The 23,403-nt window shown below is 42.8% G+C and overlaps 1 protein-coding gene and 1 non-coding gene across 2 annotated transcripts in view; both read left to right on the top strand.

The window, feature by feature from the left end:
• The window catches only part of LOC124622872 (glucose dehydrogenase [FAD, quinone]-like), a 187,596-nt gene extending 169,950 nt beyond the window's left edge, over window positions 1-17,646 (top strand). Inside the window, exon 9 of the mRNA XM_047148666.1 lies at window positions 17,298-17,646. Within this exon, the coding sequence (XP_047004622.1) occupies window positions 17,298-17,646 (349 nt within the window). The remainder of the gene's footprint in view (window positions 1-17,297) is intronic.
• Window positions 1,446-1,520, top strand: Trnap-cgg. Its single transcript has one exon. It is a non-coding gene; the product is annotated as a tRNA-Pro (tRNA).
• Window positions 17,647-23,403: the final 5,757 nt, after the last annotated feature.

The raw sequence follows: 23,403 nt of genomic DNA, 5'->3' as shown, positions 1-23,403 counted from the left end.
TCCTGAAGCATATTACTTTGGGTTCAAGAGAAATGTAGGAACGCCGAGGTAATACTGATACAAGTAGATAAATTGAAGAAAGATGCGCATGCATTTACAGCATTTAAAGATTTAGAGAAAGCTTTTGGCAATTTTAACGGGAATACAGTCTTTGGGATTCGGAAGGTAGCAGGGATAAAATACAGAAACCAAATTGCAGTTATTAGAGTCGTAGGACATGATAAGGAAGCAGAAGCAACAGGGTTGTTGCCTATGCCCCATGTCATTCAATCTCTACGAAAGCAAGCTTTAAAGGAAACAAAAAAAAATTTAGAATGACAATTGAATTTTAGGGAGAGGAAGTAAAACCTTTCGACTGTGCTAATAACACTGCAATACTGTCACAGACAGCAAAGGACTTGGTACAGCAGTTGAATGGAATGGATAGGATCTTGAAAAGATATTAAAAGATGAATGACAACAAGATTATAACAAGGGTAACGGAATGTAGTACAACGAAATCAAGTGATGATGAGTGAATTAGATTAGTAAATGAGACAGTAATTGCAGTAATGAGTTTTACTATTTGAGTTGCAAAACAGCTGATAATACCAGAAGTAGACAGGATGTAAAACGCAGTCTGGCACTAGCAACAAAAAGAATCCAAGAAAAAAATATCTCTGAATATAAATTTAAGTGCTACAGATTGTTTCCAGAAGGCATTTATTTGGATTGTAACACTGTAAGAAAGTGACACTTGCATGATAAACCTTTCAGACAAGAAGAGACTAATTTTTTTTTTGAAATGTGGTGCTACAGAAGAATGCTGAGGACTTTATGGCCAGAGAGAATAACTAATGATGTGGTACTGGTCTTTGGAGAAAAAAGAGATCTGCGGCACAATTTGGTTAAAATAACGGATCAGTTGATAGGGCACATTCCGTGGCTGCAAATCAGTCTTCGGATTGAAAATTACTGCACCAGGAGTCACACGTTTTACAGTCAATACCAACATGTGATCTCGCAAAGATTTGTGCTAAAGCATTCTACCAGAAGTCTGTCTACTGTCGTTCCACTTAAGTCAATTCTCTCAGAACTAATTCTCAAGAAGTGGTCCTAAGACTGTCATTATTATAATTAATACATTATTAACATCTTATTTCGTGGTGGATGGATAACCGTTGTTTCGGATTAAGCGCTTCAAACTAAGGTATTAAGTAGAATGAGATTTTCACTCTGCAGCGGAGTGTGCGCTGATATGAAACTTCCTGGTAGATTAAAACTGTGTGCCGCACCGAGACTCGAACTCGGGACCATTGCTTTTCGCGGGCAAGCCATGTCTTCTCAATGTCCTTTCTTCCAGGAGTGCTAGTTCTGCAAGTTTCGCAGAAGAGCTTCTGTGAAGTTTGGAAGGTAAGAGACGAGGTACTGGCAGAATTGAAGCTCTGTGGACGGGTCGTGAGTCGTGCTTGGGTAGCTCAGTTGGTAGAGCACTTGCCCGCGGAAGGCAATGGTCCCGAGTTCGAGTCTCGGTCCGGCAAACAGTTTTAATCTGCCAGGAAGTTGCAAGGTATTAAGTAACTTCACACACGCTTACAAGCGTAAGTCTAGCTTCTGTTCAAAATGGATTATTCATGTCACCACGTACATTAATTATATCCAGCAGGTGTGTGATGTCATGCCTACTTACTAAGGACTCAAACATTAGAACAATACTCTAGGACTAGTCGCACTACTGTCGTGGATGTGATTCTGTTTTGTAGCACATTGCATTTCATCAGAACGCTTCCAACAAATCTATGTCTTCCATTTGCTTTCTCTAATACTGATTTTTCTTAATTGTCCCATTTCATACCGTTTCTTAGTTTTACCAACAGATTCTTATACGAAATGACATGCTTGAAATGTTCACCACTGATCTTGTAATCAGATACTGTAGAGTACTTTCCATTTGTTATAGGCATTATCTTGCATTTATCCGCGCCTGACATTGCAAACCTTTCCTAGTACTTACATAATTATGGAAATATAACCCCTACATTGTTAGAATGATATCTTCATCAAAAATATTATTACCGTAAACAACACACAGGTATATCGCAAAGCTTTATTCGCTGTAATGATGCTGCATACTACGAAGTGTTGCGAACGCTTTTCTGACTTACATTCCAAGATTATTTTCTGATGATCATAGACCAGGACTTCATTATGTCCCCGTTCGTTGATTCCTGAATGGTTTAAAAACAGGGCAACATCGCTTGTTCGACCCTGAGGCAAACAGTGTTTTAATGGTTGCCGTTCAGTCGGCATTTCTGCACTTTACGTTTATTTTTCAGGTATTCTGAGGAGCCCCCTACCCTCAACTGTAGCTGTGTGTGGGCGTTCGCAGAACGTCGACTAATTATCGCACCGCTCGTTACTTCCGCTAATCCTGATGCCGCAGCTCGGATTTCAACCTTTAGAATCCCAAACTGCGTGAACTTCCAGTATAAAAAGTGCGTTAGCAGAAATCGTTTTCTCGTTTAGTCGTGAGGGACACAAAAACAAGCAGGAAGCGAAGCGTATTTTAAACTTTGCCCGAACAGCACTAGAATTTGTTCAAACAGCAGAATTGGTTGGGCGAATGCGAAGATGTAAGTATCAAATGGTACTGTGTGCACAAACGGCTGAAGGCAAAATATTAATATAAACTCTAGATTAAAAAATGGAAGGCATATGATACACACCTTCATAATCTACCAGAGTTTTTTAAATTCTGCGCTAAGCATTTTTGTAACGATTTTTAAATACCAGCTACATTTTTCACGTTGTAACCTCCCCACAAAATAAATTCCGTAACCTCCCAACAGTAAAAACAATAATTATTTATATCATTCACATTCAGTGTAAGCTTCCAACAGATTTATTCCGTAACCTCCCAACAGCAAAAAATAATATAAATAATATTCTCATTTAGCGTAACTACCCAACAGTGAAAATATGTATAGCATTGACATTTAGCGCAACCTACTAACAGATAAATTGCGTAACCTATCAACAATAAAATGCGACTAATCTCTCAATAAAATTGCAATTCACTTATAACCTTTCAATAATTGACTGTGAATTTAAACTGGTAAATTTTGGACGTCAGCACTGCTGCGTCATGGCCCTGAAAATTCATTCTGAATAAATTGAAAAATCTTACCTCAATTAGGTCGCTGGATAACGCGTACATATCTGCTCCTATAAGAAATTTTTCTGGCGCAGCTCTGTGCAATGCTGCCCGATAGATTTGTCATGTATAAAAAGAAACAACTGATTTTTCCTTTCAATAATCGGGATGACCAAGGATTGGAGAAATTAGTAAATTCTTTAAATTGAAATGAATGGTTGTCAAAAGTTACTTTTTATGAGAAAGATTATTATTAAGAGATTTTTAAAACATTTACGTGGGACTTGATATAACAATACTATATATGCGCGAGGCTGCTTTTACCTTATACCACAACGCTCAGGATCCGCCATCGCTGCACCACGACCGGCCCAGCCAACACGATACACCAGACTGCTAGCAACTACTTACTGCTACTAACACACAGTTCCTACTGCAGTCAACACCGCTCTTTGGTCTGAGATTCTCTTATAGCTTACATATCGCAGGCAGCGCGTGAGCAATCCATCGAAATTACATCTGCTCGAGTGCGCTAGCAACAAATTCTTTAATCATGGACCTCTTACAACGTGCACGGCGTTCTTAGAGAACGCCTGTTTTCTCGTTATTATCTACAATAGTCACTTTCCTCTTTCACAAGTGCACAACATCAGTATTGGAGTTCACTTAACATCCTCTGCACTATCCCATACCCCAGTGATGTTATGATAAATGTGCAAACAAAACGATTCTAGTTTCAGTTTTAATTTTTCTTGGTCACTATTTCCATGATATCACTTCCAAACTAGTCGAATACTGTCACGACTACGTTAAAAGACCCGTAAATCTCTTATCATTATAGTAGACATCCAACAACAACGAAGCAATTTTTGGCCATTTACTCAGACGTTACGTTTATTCGAGCTATCAGTTTGCATCTGTTCTTTAGATGCTGAAGAAAGGTCGCACACCCACCCACCCACCCACACCCACACACACACACACACACACACACACACACACACACATCTTCCGTAAAATAATCTAACAACGAACCACTGACCTCAGTGTAATGGTGCGTCTTGCGTGCTTCGATACAGACAACCGGACTATTAGATCGCGTAGTCTTGAGAAGAGAGATACGTAGGCGGTAGTTAATTGTAATGAGAATTAGTGAAGTGAGGTGGCAGGAAGAACAGCATTTCTAGTCAAGTGAATACAGGGTCATCAATTCAAACATTACAAAACTGACAATTCGTTGTTTAATTCCATTTCAAAGTTTCTCCTCCCTTTCCTCCACAGTGTGCTCATGTACAGATTGTATAACATCGAGGATGTGCCACAACGCTGTCTCACTCCTTTCTCAACAACTGCTTCACTTTCACGCCCTTCGACCCTTATAACTGCCGTCTGGTTTCTCCACAAGTCGTAAATAACTTTTCGCTCCCTATATTTTTACCCCTGCTGCCTTCAGAAGCATAAAGAGTGCATTCTGCCAACACTGTCAAAGCTTTTTTCCAAATCTAAAAATGCTATAAACGTAGTTTCGCTTTTCCTGTCCTGTTTTACAATAGCGGTGTTAAAAATTTGCGTTGTAAAATTCTAAAACATCTTTAGTAAAGAAACAATACTCATGACAACTACATAAATATAAACTTCTGAGAATGAGATGGTAGACATCTTGAAATGTCATCATGAGAAGAAAAGCTTATAAAAGCAAAGGGTTGCAGCTAGTTGCTTGTAAATAACCTCCAATTTCAATGGTTGCAGTGTTGTAATATATGAATAACGAGTAACAATTATTTGTTAGTGTTAATGCGAGAAGAACAGAAAAACAAAATACGGCAATGACATAGGCAACTCCAATCGTCAAGCAGTTAGAACTTCGCTATTTTTGGCCACATGCAGGACATTCAGTTGTCTGAAATTTAGTATGCCCACAAATACCATTAGCAAGCATTTTTTAAATATTTGCCCAAAAATAGCGTTCACGGCTGATCGTGGAAATATCCGAAAGTGCATCCCGGACGGGGTCCAATGCAAGCGCCTCGCTCCTCCCTCCCACTCCTTCGTGGACCACATTGAAACCAATCTCGGCTCGGATCCGACCCGCCGGAGCCAGCTGCCCGCGCGCTCTATAGGTCATGCGTGGGCAGAGTCTCACGTCTCTGCAGCTGCACCTTCGTTACCCTGAAGACGTTTCCCAGATACAAACGTCTTTAAATGTTGGAACAGATGAAATTCAGAGAATCACAAAATACGTGGCCAGAGTGTATGCTGCAACAGTTCTTATTCAAATACCCACCATGCCACTGTGAAAGTATCTTTGTTTGCAGATGTTCTCTGCCTGATGAACAATCCAGGCTTATCCTGTGACAGCTGCAGCCAATTACGATAACAGTCACATGAAGACGGTGTGCAGCAAACCTCAAAGCAGCATATTCAAATCATCCACAAGTAGATGGTAGTGACACTGTCTACATTCTAAATAGAAGGAAAGATTACGCAGCGTGATTCTCATTCAGAAATAGCATTAGAACGTTGGTTGTTGTGTGAAGACTGTGTTATGCCTCGCGTAAGAAGGAGAAACATCTGGTAGCGCGTGCAAGCGTTCGACTTCGACTGCATTGTAGTCTGTCAAGCCTGCGGTTTATCGTTGCACTACATTGCGTTAGTAGGTATCCTACGACTGTCATGCGAATACGGAATTTATGTGTTCAGGAGAGCCATACTCAACGTCATGCACATTCTCAGGGGCCCGAACGACTAGCGCCCGAGAGGACAGACATAATATTCGCTCTGCCGTACAGAATCTTACAGCCACGTCACGTACTTTACGTCAGGAAATGGGCGTGTTCTCAGCAACACAAGTACCCACACGTGCAGTACAACGACGCCTGGAGCACCACAGACTGCCAGCTCGGAGACCATTGTTGTGGCTTCCAACGATGCGGCAGCAGGGAGAGCCGCACCGACCACACTGGGCACGGGAGCCGCACCACAATATCTCGTCAGGCGTGTCATGGTTCTGTGTACAGTACGATGCTGGTAGTATCAGCGTGAGGCAGCTCCGAGGACACCGAATTTCGCCGTATTGTGTTCATCATCGTCATACAGGTAGGATGGCACTGGGTGTCATCGGACGTATGACACTGTCACCAATGGCTCGCTAATTTGACCAGCGGCTGATGAGTTAAATCCAGTGTACTTTCGGATTCTTTCAATTTTCCGTTCTGCAAGTAATAACTGAGGTTCACTTGTGGTCTAAGTGTAGCGTGTTTGACTAATAATCAAAACGTCCTGAGACCTGTGTTCTAAAAATGACACTGCTGAAGTGTTGAATAAAAATCATCAGTGATGCCAGCCGAAGCTTTGCGGCATAAGAAGCCACACTCGTTCTGCCAAAGGCCTCGACATAGAATGCGGAGAAATGGATAGAGGCCTGGGCACTCTCTTCCCCTTGGCGTGAGAAATTGCCCTTACAAGGCGAAACACTCATGATCAAAGACACGCAGGAGGTGATGGAAACCACTGCATTATAGACACATGTGTATCCACAAGACATACGACATGTAATTGAAGAAGTGTCATGAAGAACTCTGCATTGACAAAAAGATTCCCCACTAGTCTTCTATTCTGATCTCCCGGAGGGGACTGCCAATTGGGAGGAGACATGAGAAGAAGATGGAATAACCAACGACGGAATAACATTCTACGAATCGGAGCATGAATGTCAGAAGTTAGAACGTAGCAGAAAAGTTAGTAAACGTGAAAAGAAAAGTGCAAAGTCTCAGTTTAAATGTAGTGGGGTCTAAGATGTGAAATGAAAAGAATATAAGGGATTCTGGTCAGACGAATATGGGGTAATATCAGCAGCTGCAGAAAATTGTATAACACTAGTAGGATTCGTTATGAACAGGAAAGTAGGGTACAAATGGCTCTAAGCACTATGGGACTTAACATCTGAGGTCATCAGTCCCCTAGAACTTAGAACTACTTAAACCTAACTAACCTAAGGACATCACACACATCCATGCCCGAGGCAGCATTCCAACCTGCGACCGTATCAGTCGCGGGGTTCCGGACTGAAGCGCCTAGAACCGCACGGCCACCGCGGCCGGCGAAAGTAGGGTACAAAGTGAGTTACTGTGAACAGTTCGGTGATAGAGTTATTGTCATCAGAATCGACAGCAAACCAACACCGACAACAATAGTTAAGGTATCCATGCCGAGGTCGCATGCGGAGGATAAAGATATAGAGAAATTATATGACGATATTTAATGGGTATTTCAATACTCGAAGGGGAATTAAATCTAATAGTTATGGGCGATTGGAACGCGGTTGTAGAAGAAGGAATAGAACAAAGGGTTACGGGAGAATATGATCCTGGCATTAGGAATGAGAGAGGGGGAAGACTAAATGAGTTCTGCAATGGTAATAGCGAATTCACTGTTCAAAAATCACAATAGGAGGAGGTATACACGAAAAAGACCTGGAGAAACTGGAAGGTTCCACCTAGATTATATCATGGTCAGACAGAAATTCCTAAATCAGATACTGGATTGCAAGTCGTATTCAGGCACAGATAAAGGCTCAGATCATAGAAATGATGAAGAGAAGACTGAAGTTTAAGAGAATCGTCACAAGGACAAGGTGGAAGAAAGTGAGATACTGAAGTACTGAAGAATGACTAGTTTGCTAAGGATGCGATGAGGAACACCACAGTTGGCAGTTCAGCTAAAAAGGAATAGACATCTCTAAAAAGTGCAGTCACAGATACCGGATAGACAAACTTAGGAAGGTAACTGCGAAGAGACATTGAGTGACAAAAAGAGTATTTCAACTGGTCGACGGAAGAAGTAAGTACAAAAATTTCAGGGATTTTCAGGAATACATAACTGTAAATAACTTAGGAATTAAATAAATAGCAAGTACAGGGAAGCTAAGGTGAAATTGCGGCATAAAAAATGTGAAGACATCGAAAAATGTTACTGTCGGATGGGCTGACCGCCTATAGAAAAGTCAAAATAACCCTCGGGGAAATTAAAAGCAAGGGCGATAACATTAAGAGTTCAATGGGATTCCACAGTCAAATGTAGAGGTGAGAGCGGATAGATGGGAAGAGTACACTGGGGGACGACTTGTCTGAATATGTGATAGAAAAATTGAGGTCGATATGGAAAAGATAGGAGATTCAGTATGAGAGTGAGAATTTAAAAGACCTCTGGAAGACTTGAGATAAACTAACGCAGAAGGGATAGATAATATTCCGTCAGAACGTCTCAAGCCATTGGGGGAAACCAAACAACTACTTAAGTTGATGTGTAGAGTCTATGAGACCAATGACGTACCATCAGTCTTTCGTAAAAATATCATCCTCACAATTCCCGAGATAGATAGGGCAGATAAGTGCGAAAAGTACCGTATAGTCAGCATAATAGCCCATGAAAACAAGCTGCTGAAAAGAATAATACAGAAGAAAGGAAAAGAAAATTGGGGATCTGTTAGATGGCGATCACGTTGGCTTTAGGAAAGGGAAAGGCACCAGAGAGGTAATTCTGACTTTGTGGTCAACAATGAAAGTAAGGCCAAAGAAAAATCAAGACAAGCTCACAGGATTTTTCGACCTGGAAAAAGCGTCCGACAATGTAAATACGGTGTAAGACATTCGAAACTCTGAGAGAAATGGAGATAAGTTACAGAGGAAGACGGTTATATGCAATGCGAACAAGAACCAAGAGAGAAAAATAACACTGGAAGACCAAGGTCGAAGTTCTCGGTCTAAAAAGGATGTAAGACATGGATGCAGTCTTTCGCCACTAATGTTCAATCTACAAATCGAAGAAGCAATGACGGAAGCCGAAGAAACGTTCAAGAGTTGGATTACAGCTCGCAGCTCAGGGTGAAAGGATGTCAAAGGTAAGATTTGCTGCTGACATTGCTGTCCTCAGTGCAAATGAAGAAGAATTACAGAATCTTTTGAGTGGCATGAACAGACTAATGAGTACAGAAAATGAATTGAGTAAACCTGAAGCTCCTGTAATACGCAACTTCGCCAAGAAATGTTGCAGCTAACACTAAGAACGGAACTACAGAAAATTAAACGCCGAAATTCAAAATTATTAGTGCTGAATGAATACTGATTTTTCTTTACTTTTATTTAAGGCACTATTTATGCCTGTGAACCATCCATACATCAGTGTATTAAAAAGTATATCTACGTGTGTACGTATGTTCCACAGCTCCTCCTAAACAACTTGACCGATATCAACCGAACTTGGCACACGTATCATTCACTGTCTGAAAAAAATCTGATGTGGGTAAGAATCATTTATTATGAAAGGGGTACGGACGAAAATCGATGTAGGCCATTACGCGCGAATAACCACACTTCATTCATCCAATATTTGAGAATGAGAGCACTTAATGACGTGCATCAAATTTCATACATATTTTCAAACCTCTACGAAACTTTTTCTTGCTGACAATCCCCACAAAGTGATGAAAAGAAAAAATTTTAACGCTTACTACATTTTGGCTCTTCATGCAATAAAGCTGGCCATATGAAGCACGACCTTTTAATTTATTACACCTTTACTATTAATTGTGTTCTTGACACCTTTTGCATATACCATTGCATATACCAGCAAAATTATATCATCGCACGATACACAGTTCAGGAGATACGACTTTATAAACACTGAGATGAGTGAAAAATTGCCGCAACATGCCACACGTTTCAATTTATTACTTCTTTACTACTACTTCTACTCACACGTTTCGTAGGCAGTATCTCCAGATGTCGCTGAATGTACTTACAAATATCTATCATTGTACGGTGCATAGTTCAGGATGGTTCAAATGGCTCTGAGCACTATGGGACTTAACATCTGTGGTCATCAGTCCCCTAGAACTTAGAACTACTTAAACCTAACTAACCTAAGGACATCACACACATCCATACCCGAGGCAGGATTCGAACCTGCGACCGTAGCAGTCACGCGGTTCCGGACTGCGCGCCTAGAACCGCTAGACCACCGCGGCCGGCCATAGTTCAGGAGATATGACGCTAAATACTGGGATGCGAGAGAATTTGCTGCATCAAGTGTGGCGTTTTAATTTATTACTTCTTTACTATTGTTTCTATTCGCAACACATTTCGCAGTCAGTATCCATAAACCTGGGATACATACCGCTCACGATTAGAAAAGAAATAATTGGGGGGTGGGAGAGGGGGGTAAAAACCACCAGCCTCTTACTGGGGTGAGCATGGTAATGTGTAGAGGGAATGAGAGAGAGGGAGGAGGAGCAGATTGACAGAGAAAGGGGTGGAGGAGGTAGACAGAGAGAGAGTGTGAAGGAGATGGGCAAGAAGGGATGAAGGAAGAGATGGACAGGTTAAAGACTGGAATAAGTGTATATTATCCAGGCAAGGCCATAGTGCTAAACACGTCTCAGACGCCTTTAACCTGCCGCTAGAATTAAGCTACCTCCAAAGAGTCTTCCGAGAAAATGCCTACCATCACCGCCAGGAATCACAAGCCATTTCTGGTGAGACTTAGTGGAAAATACCATCAAAGGAGAAAGCAAGATACAGTATTTGTGGTTTTGCCCTTCCGTGGCGCGGTGTCGGGAGAGATCAGTCACCTCTTAAAGAGAGAAAACATTTGATTAGTGTTCAGGCCCCCAGAAAAAACACAACACCTCATGAGGCCTGTGAAGGACGGTCTAGGGCTTAGAACGCCTAGAGTGTACAAGATACCACGTCGATGTAGCTGATACTACGTTAGGTATAAAGCACGCAATCTAGAGCAAAGCAAGATGCAACACGAAAGGTGCTTGCGCCTGCGCTATGCAGAAAAATCCGCCGTGGTAAAACACGCTTTAGGAAATCGACAATGGATTATGTTCTTACGATACAGCTGTCAATACGAGGACAAACGGATTTTGGGATACCGTTATAAAACAAGCGATAGAAATAAAAATACCTGAAAACGCCAACAATGCGACGTCGGTTCGAAGCTCAATAAGGCTGGAATCCAACCGCCGCGAGTTTGAAGGTGAGAGGGATGCGGGACGAAAACATCAACATAGTTAGTGAGAAAGCGAGCACGTCACAGCTAGCAGCGCGGCTATGTAACTACGAGGCCAAGGCGACGCGGGAGTCTTCTAGCGTCTGACAGTGGCCGAGGAGATTTCGGTCGGAAGAACGTGGGATTCTGACCACCTGATGAATCTGCGAATCCAAAAAGATTTTATTAATTCACATCGGCACGAGATCGCGTGTTCATACATGATATTTATGGTGGTGGTAAGTTCCTATGGGACCAAACTGCTGAGGTCATCGGTCCCTAGGCTTACACACTCCTTAATCTAACTTAAATTAACTTACGCTCGGGGTAACACACACACCCATGCTCGAGGGAGGACTCGAACCTCCGGCGGGGGAGCCGGCCGCAGTGGGCGTGTGGTTCTAGGCTCTACAGTCTGGAACCGAGCGACCGCTACGTCGCAGGTTCGAATCCTGCCTCGAGCATGGACCTGTGTGATGTCCTTAGGTTATTTAGGTTTAATTAGTTCTAAGTTCTAGGCGACTGATGACCTCAGAAGTTAAGTCGCATAGTGCTCAGAGCCATTGATCCTCCGGCGGGGAAAGCCGCGTGAGCTGTGGCAAGACACCTCAGACCCCCCGCTTACCTCGCGCTGCTAATATTTATGTCGTAAATTCATAAACAAATGTCTTACTGGACTCTTGACTTTTATATTCGGCTTCTGTCTTCTCAAGTAGCTGGTAATCGATTCCACAAATGAACTCCGACAGGCCCTTCAACTTTTAGTTGATCGGAAATTCGTTATCCTTTACAATAGCTACTATAGTTCAAGCAATAGCATGTGCTGTGTAGAAATTGTTGTCACTTTTTTAATGAACTCTGTTTATTGTTGCTTATCAACGCCGAAGGATCTTCGTGATTGCCTTTAATGTTGACATAAAGGTTCTAATTCAGGTACACAGCGTCCCAGCTTGAAACATCCCCTTAGAAACATTTATAAATGACAGGAACACGTGAAGATTTAACTGCAGAGTTACTTAAAATTGAATCTAAATGTAAAAAAGTATGTAATGACGTAAAAACACAAATTTATGAGCATTTTCAAACTATTTTTTTGCGACATGAAAATGCATTACAGAATCACGAAGCTGCCATAAAAGAACTGCAAACTATTGTTCATGAAAATCACGAGACCTTGCGGGCTAAAATTGACTCAGTTGCATCTACCGATTCGGTTACGCAACTTGCAAAAACTCAGGAAAACTTAAAGGACACAGTAGATACGATTCCAACACAAATGGACACTGAAACTTCGTTCAGAAAAACACACTGAGGAAATCAGTTCACTATCGGAGAAAGTAGCCGAACTTTCGGATAAGTTCACTAACTTATCTACAAAGGTAGATGATGATCTGAATGACACAGGACCGGTAGCCTTCACTGGCACAGAAGGTATGAACAAATTAAGAATTTTAAACAAAATCAGAATCAAATCAATACACAGTACAAAAGAGAAATCCGGGAAGTACAAGATCAGTTGACACAGGTAATACAAAAATTACATATTTCAGAGGACACTCGCGCTCCAACCCAGGAAGAGGGACATAGAAATACGGAACAGTCACAAAATAATAACACAGGGCACTTCGGAAATTATGAAAGAAATAGGCAAGGTGCACCGAATTTTGAGATGGAACCGCCGACACGACGTAACAGTGACCGATATGCGACTCCCTGACACGATGACTTTGACTATAAGCTGTTCATTACTACATGTAAATTCAAAACATTTAAGAATTCTGGCAACGACATTCATCCACAAATGTGGCTTCATCCATTCTCTCATTGTTTCCCTCCCCTACAATAGCGAATATTGCAACAATGCCAACCAGCCACAGGCTGTACACAGCACAGCCAGTGATTTTCATATAGAGCGCTACGTGGCGTTACCAACATAAAAACCTAAACAGCGTGCTTACAAGCTCCTACGGAAGAAATCATGTTTTTTCCCAATAAATCATTTCCACACAGCTAGTATGGCAGTTTGGCACAATTGTAATTGAAAGCCTGCAGCCAATCGAGACTAACCGATCTCTGTGTCGTCCTCTGCCAGTGGCATCACTCGAGACAATATGGAGGGTCGTGGTGTCGGCACACTCCTCTTCTGGACATTGTCAGCTTTCTTCATCTAGTAGTCGCTACTTTTCACTCAATTAACTCCTCAATTGACGTCTTGAGGTTGAGTGCAACCCGTTCAGGTCCTCTCACGATGAAAAAATCGCAGGCAATCGAAGGCGGGTCCTCCAAGCATAGCTACCAGACACGCTAACCACTGAGTTACGGGGGTGGCCCCAGTTAACTGATATTCCTGAAATTGCAGTAGAGGACCTTTAATGTCTGTTTCACCAGATGGCAATTTGCTTCCATTTGTTTCGTGGGAATAATACACAAGTGAATAAATTTCTACATCTACATCTACATTTATACTCCGCAAGCCACCCAACGGTGTGTGGCGGAGGGCACTTTACGTGCCACTGTCATTACCTCCCTTTCCTGTTCCAGTTGCGTATGGTTCGCGGGAAGAACGACTGTCTGAAAGCCTCCGTGCGCGCTGTAATCTCTCTAATTTTACATTCGTGATCTCCTCGGGAGGTATAAGTAGGGGGAAGCAATATATTCGATACCTCATCCAGAAACGCACCCTCTCGAAACCTGGCGAGCAATCTACACCGCGATGCAGAGCGCCTCTCTTGCAGAGTCTGCCACTTCAGTTTATTAAACATCTCCGTAACGCTATCACGGTTACCAAATAACCCTGTGACGAAACGCGCCGCTCTTCTTTGGATCTTCTCTATCTCCTTCTCTATCTCCTTTCTTCTGTAAGTGAACTTATGGCGAAGACATTTCCAGTGCTACGGCTGCTATCTTCTCTGGGCGGAAGGTAACAATGTCACAGCTCGGCACGCTCTGTCCTCTCTCTCTTTGACTTGGACTCACTGACACGTCGTTTCACCCAACAAGTGTTAACTGTAACACGAGGGCGCATTCCGTTAAGGAGACTGACATAAGGAAACTGCCTACTTTCAAATGGTTCAAAAATGGCTCTTAGCACTATGGGACTTAACATCTGAGGTCACCAGTCCCCTAGAACTTAGAACTACTTAAACCTGACTAACCTAAGGACATCACACACATCCATGCCCGACGCAGGATTCGAACCTGCGACCGTAGCGGTCGCGCGGTTCCAGACTGAAGCACCTAGAACCGCTCGGCCACAGCGACCGGCTGCCTACTTTGGATAATGAATGATTCTGTCGTGCAGAAGCGATTTTTACAAAGTTGATGGTTTCGTTTCTATAAATTTTCCAGTTTTGAAGACCTAGAACCTTTACTCCTTAGAAACCAACACTCCTTAGAAAACTTACCAAAACACCACAGGACTGTCAGATTTTACAAGGAGACCACACTGCAGTCGGATTTTTGTAACTTTTCATGTTTGTGGTATCTGAAGCTAGAACTCAGTCACCAATCACCAAATGCAGTGTGACAGGCCTCTCAAATTTTTTTTAGAAAATCTACCTTGAAGTTTTCCGGGCATCTTTAAAACTTGGACGATTTTTTGATGGTCTGTGAGGCCCTGTAGTAGAATGTTAGCATGCTTTATGGGTATTACCGGTTCGATGCTAATTAACATAAGCTAATATGCTAATTAACATACTTCTATTAGTAATTTATAATTACATTTTGCACATAAAATTCCAATTTTCATTGCAAACATAAATTCTCAATCAATGATTACTTAATAACAAGGATAGTAAATTATTTTTTTCCACCCTTAAGTACTTTAATTTCGCGGTAATGCTCGTAGAATATTCATCTTCGTCTAAAAATTCGCAACAACTGGGAATAGAACCCGAGCCGCCAACATGCCACATAGGCATTCCAACCGAAAGTTCTCCTCGTTTTAGTGAATTAAAACGATTCTTAAAACTTCAAAGTCGATTTTCTTGAGAATTTTTAAGAGTTGCATGTAACTCCTTTGGCTGATTGATATTTTGAGTTCAGAGCTTCAAGTTCCATAAATACGAGACTTGTTTTTCAAGTAATTATCGTTTCGAAATAAGCATAAAACAAGAATATTTTTCTCAGCAATTGTATTTTCACATGAAAGCCTGTACTTTAATCTACTTTTCTATAAATTCCCATCAGTATTAAGGCACCTATAGTATCGCTGCACGACCAGCTTTTGAATACCAATTTCGTACAAATCTGCCACAATATTAGACAATCATTGCAACACGGTCGTTTTGACATCTTCATCACCATCGTGTTACTGACGCAGGTGCATCTTCAAATGCAGGAACGCACGCTAGCCACTGGGTGCTAGATTGAGGCTGTACAGAAGGTGATCAGGTTGTTCCCAGCCAAATGATCCGATCAGCTCTTGCGTCCGACTGGCCGTGTATGGACGTACATTGTTACGGAGCAAAACGATCCCCTTACTCAGTATGTCACGCCTTTTGTTTTGGATTACATGGAACCCTTGTTTTAAGGTCTCACAATAAGTTGTAGAATTTATGGTGTCACCACGATGCAAAAAATCCACAAAAAGCAGCACATATGATTTCTCACAGTTTCTGTTGGACGGCTCACCATCTTGTGGAGGACGCGTCTCCGTGGCAACAGAAAAAAATGTATCATGAATGCCGTCAGATTTTTGTGCTACCTCTGCGTCCTGCGAAGGTGGCTTAGTGGTCAATTCTGTGGCGTTCAGGCGACTTTTTCTTCCGGCAACATGTATCTGTGTCTGAGGAAGGAAGAGATTCGCATCGTCTCTGTACGAAAGCTTGTGAGGGTTTGACGTACAGTGTCGCCGCATAGGTGATTGGAAGGGCGGTTGTGATTCGGTTGGTGTTCGTGTCACCGTTTCATAGTTGTGTGATGCGTCACTGTAGGCATTCATTACGGACGTGGCATTCTTTTCACAACCAGAACATGTTCGAGGTTGTCCGTCGTAAATTACCACTGCTCGGCAGCCGCCTATAGTGATGTATGGTGAGACCTGCCGCTTGAGATCTATTCGGACTTGACTCTGTAATTGTACTTGAATTACGTAACCATTACGGCACTTCACCTCAACCTCTCGATACCAGCAATATTCTACTTTGTTTCTGTAAAGTAGTTAACATATTTCTGAGACAACATTCAGATTTGATTTCATTAATGTAGAGGTACTTTGATACATCGATATGTTCATATTGCAATGATATTATTCTTATGTGTATTCTTTCTTTTGTCACTATGATCTTTGTCGTAGATGTAACTCTGATTTTTGGGCGCGGAGGCGGTTATTAAGGAGTCAAGTCTTGGTCGTCATGTTGAAAAGACGCAAATTGTAGTCAGTTTATGAAATCTGAACTTAAACAGTGAGGAAGATATTTTCAAATATGTTTTATATTGTGAAGTGATATTGGAACAAAAGTAATAAAAAGAAGTGTAACTTAAATTCGGAGTTCTGATTACTTTTTTACATCACCATTGTGCTAACTTGCGAAAGTTTAATCTTCAAGAATGGTTTATGTAACACATCTATAAAACTTTTGAATATCGCAGAATAACACCTAGGCCTCTTTGCATCCGAGCTTGGAATCATCACTACCTAGATTTTCGACGATTGAGCCATGAGTTCACTACGAGACCAGCGTGGTAAACACGAAAAGATGAGTGCCTAGTTTATCCATTATTTCATGAAATGACTTTATTAACTGTGCTCTAATGACACCTGCCACATAATATAACTTTGTTGTTGCCCGAAAATGCAATATTTAGCAGCGAGAGCAACACTACAATCATAATTAATTTTTGACCGTTGTTTTGGTAGGGTTGTTAGAACTCACACCATTAAGTATCGGATACGTCGTAAATTGTGCCCATTTTTCGGCTGTATGACTGTGGATTTTTCCATAAGGGCTTAGTTCCGCGATGACTTCGTCTTCATACACCTCGAAAGGCCGTTCGAAGGCGCGGATCGTTCGAAGGCCACTTCCACAGGCCCGACATTGCTATTTCGTATTCGTGCTACATAGGGGATTCTACTACACCGCTCTTGAGCCACTGGGTCTCTGCCCCTCAGGTTCGCACTGCAGCTGGGCCGGTCCAGAGCAGCGCGCGCGGCGCAACTGCGCGTGCGCGACCTGCCGCTGGCGGCGTGCAGCGAGCACACGCCGCTGTCCGAGTCGTACTGGCGGTGTGCGCTGCCGCTGCTCAGCGAGTCGCTGCACCAGCCGGCGGGCACGGCGCGCATGGGCGCCCCCGAGGACCCGGAAGCCGTCGTGGACTGCCGCCTCCGCGTCAGGGGCGTCAGCAGGCTCCGGGTCGCCGACGCCTCCGTCATGCCCACCATCGTCAGCGGGCCGCTCGACGCCACCAGCATCGCCATTGGGACCAAGGCCGCCGACATCCTCGCCGAGGACTGGGAGTAGACGTCCGCCTCCATCCAAGTCACACTGCTTGCTTAGCTCTCTGTACTGAGCTTGGATAATATGAATGAAAAATTTATATTCGTGGTTAAAGCATTGTTCTGAGACAAAATAAGATAAATGTACGAGGAGCGTTCAGTAAGTAATGCAACATATTTCTTTCTGAAAGCATATTGCTTTTATTCAGGATTCTAATACACTATATTATTCCTCACTCTTTAACACTATCTTTCTACATAATCTCCGTTCAATGCGACGGCCTTACTCCACCTTACTTGCACAGCCCTTACTCTCTCATAGTACCAGTCTACTGATCGACATCTGAGCCAACGTCTTGCTGCATCATTATTCAACAGACATCCAGTTGTGCAGCGAGGTGTTTAGTTGTGATCCTTTGATCACCTCGAATGAGAGTGTCCGCACGTTCCAACGTTGTGGAGTAACAGCTCTTCATTGTCATCTGTTAGGCGGCGAGGAATCCAGCGTACACACGTCTTTGAGTACCGCAACTGGTGGATGAGTGTGTCTGCACAAGCAACAGAGACTTCCACTTGTGCAGTGAAGTGTTTGATTGTGCTCCATCCATGAGTGTCCACAGGCTCCAATACTGCAAGAGTCGCAGGTGTGTATCTGGCCAGCACGTGGGATACTGGACAGGTTTGCACGACCCCGTTGCGATGACGACAGACGCTTCACCCAACGACTCACCGTCCTTTTGTTCACTTTCAGGTCTCCATAGAAATTCTGCAACCGCCTATGAACATCTGCGCTGCTCTGGGTTTCTGCTAGTGACAGCTCTCTGCTTGAAACGCACCTCCGTAATAGACACTATGTTCAAGGCTACGTACAGCGCCGCCGCGTTTCAAAATGGCTCTGAGCACTATGGGACTTAACATGTGTGGTCATCAGTCCCCTAGAACTTAGAACTACTTAAACCTAACTAACCTAAGGACATCACACACATCCATGCCCTAGGCAGGATTCGAACCTGCGACCGTAGCAGCCGCGCGGTTCCGGACTGCGCGCCTAGAACCGCTAGAGCCGCGTTTCAGAACTTCGTGAAACCACAGTGCCTGAAGCAGGAATATTCCAAGACGTCTCACAACAAATTCGACATTTTTTCAAGCTAAGTGCGCCGCGAAAAACAATGTGTTGCATTACTAACTCAATGCCCATCATATTAAATTTAAAAAATTGGTTGATTCTCGAAATTTGTAAATCTTGATCAAAGTGAATACTGTTTGCGTTAGAAACTACGAGTAACTGAAATACTTGCAATACACAGTATTAAACACCAAAAATTACAAAAGCAATGCCACTAGAAAACGAAAGCATTGATCATTTCCGGATGTTGCCCCAGAACTACATTTAAAAATATATTCCAAGCTGTTGTTGTGCTGAATTGTTAGAAAATAACTTAAACGCATACAGTACTCAGGAAACTCAACAATAAAACCTACAAATTGTAAAAACATTGTCACTGGAATGTGAAATTATTGGTCATTGCTGAATATAAGCCCAGCGCTGCAGTGAAAATTATGTATCACTAGATGCATTTTTGGAAAATAGCTAAAATATCTCCAATACTCAGATAACTCATTATTGAACACCTAAACACAGTGCCAGTGGAGTGCGAAAGTGTATTTCGTGGCCCAATATAGTCCCAGTCCCACATTGAGAGAAATATATCGTTTTATTGTTCTACTGAAATAATCACATACTATACAGTGGATGCTACAAAGCATAATACAGCGTGTTCTAAACACATTACAGTTCAAAATCACTAAAAAGAAACAGAAATTTATTCCTCGAAGACATGCTTACACTGCGATAAACAGCTTTCCTTAAGCAGATCCTGCCACCTGCTGGGAACACGCAGAACTGGTAACAAGTGCTGCAGTGAAAGCACCTTTTGTGAAGTACGATCAGACGCAGCGAGTTTAGTCTGTTCCCTGAGCTAGAAAAAAAATAAAATTTCGATGTATTATGTACGCTGCATAAGGATCAATAAGGTAACAGACTCAGAGTACACGTAGACAATAAAGCTCTCTTACTGGAGTCATTACAGCTCAATGGACAAAAAATTAGTTACCCCAGTGCGGTCACACAGATTAATTGTTAAGCGTTACAGATGACGCAGTGATCGCGTCACGTGCTCAACTGCGCGCGCATTGCCCCTACGGGAGCATAAGGCAGTAGCGATAAGTGAGACTCAAATGTGGGTTAATGTAAGAACGAAACAGAGTGGCAAAAAGGGGCAATTGTGTTTGGCCGTGCTCGTGGCCAAAGGGCGTGTGAAGTTGCTGGATTTGTTGGTGTTTCGCGACGGACTGTTCATCGAATTTACAAGCAGTAGTGTGACACACGTGGCCACAAAACACGACATCAAAACTGTGGCCGGAAAGTGATGTTATAGGGGGACGGGATACGCGCTTCACGGCTGGTCGCTTCCAAAACATGTCAGTAAGAGAACATTGCCATAGGAACTGCATACTATGAACATTTGGAGTCAGTCACCTTGCAAGAGGTCATTTCCCACACAGGTACATTAAGAAGACAACAGCAAAGTTCATCGGACTAGAAGGATATGTGGCTGGTGTTCTGAACATTCCCACACTCTATTATGTCGCGAATTTATAAAAAGTTCTCCGTTTACTTGCCGCGTCAAATTTGGATAAAATCCCGAGCTTTCGATCACTACCTCCATCATCTTTGTCAGGGGTAAAACGGTCTGTCGTGGACCAGTGAGGCTTTCGCTTTTATAAGCAGTGGACGGCTTCTCATTGGCTGGATGACGTCACGGTGAAAACGGCGCGTACGGAGTTGGCGGTCTCTATGTCCATAGATTTTGTTTGCGCGTGTTATCCAGCGTTGCTTGCAGTGCCATCCATCGCATCAGGCGGAGAACTGCGAGAAATGTAAGAAGTCTCCCTCTGCGTTCTTTTTTTTTTTTTTGTTGATCATTTGAATGGTATACACCAGAACATAAGATTTACAGTGTAAGTGGAGAAGGATGGGAAGTTACCCTTCTTAGATGTGCTGGTGGAGCGAAAATCAGATGGACATCTCGGACATTCTGTGTACAGAAAACCGACGCATACAGATTTATATCGAAACACACGTAATTTTCATCACCCAGCTCAGAAGAGAGCTATGCTGAATACCTTGGTACACAGAGCAAGGACTATTTCGGACAAGTATCATCTCGGCTCCGAGATCAACCATCTGACGACAGTAATCAGATAAAATGAATATTCTGATCGTGATATCAGATCTACTCTGGCGAAGAAACCTAGGAAGGACTCTGTCCGAACAGATCAAGAGGACCGACACATCATGCGGCTACCGTTCTGCGGTGCAACGACCAGAAAGGTCGGTAGAGTCCTGAGCCGGCAGGGAAGCAGACCAGTCTTCCGGCCACCCAGGAAGATTAAGGAAATGTTGTGACCGTTGAAAGACAATCTCGGGCTGAGAGTACCGGGAATTTACAGCATTCCTTGCGAGTGTGGCAAAAATTATGTGGGCCAGTCTATAAGAACTGTTGCCGATCGCTGTGTGGAACATCAGCGTCACCTGAAATACAGGTATCTAGAAAAATCAGCGATGGCTGAGCACAGTTTGTTAAATAAACATTTGATTTTATTCGATGAAACAAGACTACTTGCTCACGCTTCAAACTATTGGGACTCTGTCATCAGGGAAGCAGTTGAAATTAGACTATGTCAAAATAATTTCAACAGAGAATCCGGATATACACTAAGCAATGCATGGAAGCGCGCAGCAGATAAAGAAAGTGCGCAGAGGAAGACTTCTTACATTCCTCACATTTCTCCGCCTGTTGCGATGGATGGCGCTGCAAGCAACGCTGGATAATACGCGCAAACAAAATCTATGGACATAGAGGCCGCCAACTCCGTCATCCACTGCAGTAGTAGCTCTTGGGCGCCCTGAGCGAACAACATCGCTTTGGTTCACTCCGAGACACCTGGACACTTTCCTTGTTGAGCGCCATTCCTGGCACAAAGTAAAAATGCGGACGCGATCGAACCGCGGTATTGACCGCCTAGGCATGGTTGAACTACAGACAAGAGCTGAGTACCTCCTTCTTGGTGGAACGACTGGCACTGATAGGTTGTCGGACCCTCTCCGTCTAACAGGCGCTGCTCATGCATGGTTGTTTACATCTTTGGGCGGATTTAATGACATCTCTGAACACTTAAAGGGACTGTGTCTGTGATACAATATCCACAATCAACGTCTATGTTCAGGAGTTTGAAACTTCCCCTTTGAACAATTCTACAAGACTGTGCTTAACCTGACACACAATATTTTGTTAGCGCAACGCAATCTGACTTTCAAAATTCCCTACAAAAGAATGGCCCTGACTAACATTAAACTATACCTTTCACAAATCACTTACCTCACAAAAATCTTCGCTGCTCAAGCTACTGCAATACAGCAAGCTCCACTACTGCCAGCTAAATAAAAGATTCAAACTACTAAAGGCACTAACTACTGATAGGGATAGTTAGCAAATGAAAGATATTAATAGAGAACAATCAATGTATTTACCTTAATATCATCACAAGTCATAATATATATATCAGTTCATGACAAATTGCAAACCTCCGCCATCTCTCTCCCCACATCCACCACTGCTGGCGGCTCACCTCCAACTGGGCAACGCTACGCGCTGTTCACAGCCAGCTGCCTAACACTACAATGGCGAGTATTACAACAATGCAAAGCAGCCACAGACTGCACACAGCACAGCCAGTGATTTTCATATTGAGCGCTACGTAACGTTGCCAATAAGAAAACATAAACAGCCTACTTACATAGAGAAAACATAAACAGCCTGAGAAAACATAAACAGCCTACTTACATAGAGAAAACATAAACAGCCTACTTACATAGCCCCCATGCTCCCCACAAAAATTTTTACAAATGGTGTTGGGCACTGGCCAATACAGATTTGACAAAAAATTTTCACAATTACAGTAACAAAGATATAAAATGCACACACTTATTGATACATTGTTGGTCAAAAGCTAAAAATTTCTCACAGTCCATAAAGACAGTCCACATTGTTCATCACAGTGAAACTGCCGTTTCTTTTCTCAAAGTCTGAGCAGTAAAAGAAAATGCACATAGAAGTAGTGGATTTCCATGCAGTCTTGAAGAAGTAGTGTCCTTCCATCAGAAAGACAGTGCTGACTCTTGACATGCTGACAGGTAATGGGCCACAACATAGCAAACCCACAGCAGAGTCATTCGACGTTTTGAAGAACATTGGTAGGTCATCACAGAGCAGACCCACTGTAGTCCTGGTAGAGATTACGGTATTGGTGGGCCACCAGAGGTGCAGACCCACTGCAGTCCTTGTAGAAATAATGGTATTGATGGATCATCAAAGATGTAGACCCACTGTAGTCCTTGTAGAGATAATGGTATTGGTGGGCCACCAGAGGTGCAGACCCACTGTAGTCCTTGTAGAGATGGCCAGCAGCCATCTGTTGCGATTGTGCAGGTGCACATTCACCATTGAAGAGTCTTGCGGAGAATATAGCAAGTCCATAAACCACCACTTGTGCACTCACAAAGTTTTTGGAATTGTCCTTAGATCCAGCAATGCTGTTATCCAGTCCCTTGCTGAATCATTAACACACGTGCAAACACTATCAGTCCCTGCTTCTCACATATTGCCCATGTACTATGACCAACAGAAACGTGTGCAGTGAAATGTTACTTAATTTGAAG

This window comes from Schistocerca americana, chromosome 7 (genome assembly GCF_021461395.2).
Source record: "Schistocerca americana isolate TAMUIC-IGC-003095 chromosome 7, iqSchAmer2.1, whole genome shotgun sequence".
Classification (NCBI taxonomy): domain Eukaryota; kingdom Metazoa; phylum Arthropoda; class Insecta; order Orthoptera; family Acrididae; genus Schistocerca; species Schistocerca americana.
Note: the sequence above shows the minus strand (reverse complement) of the source record. Positions and strands in the feature narration are given on the sequence as shown.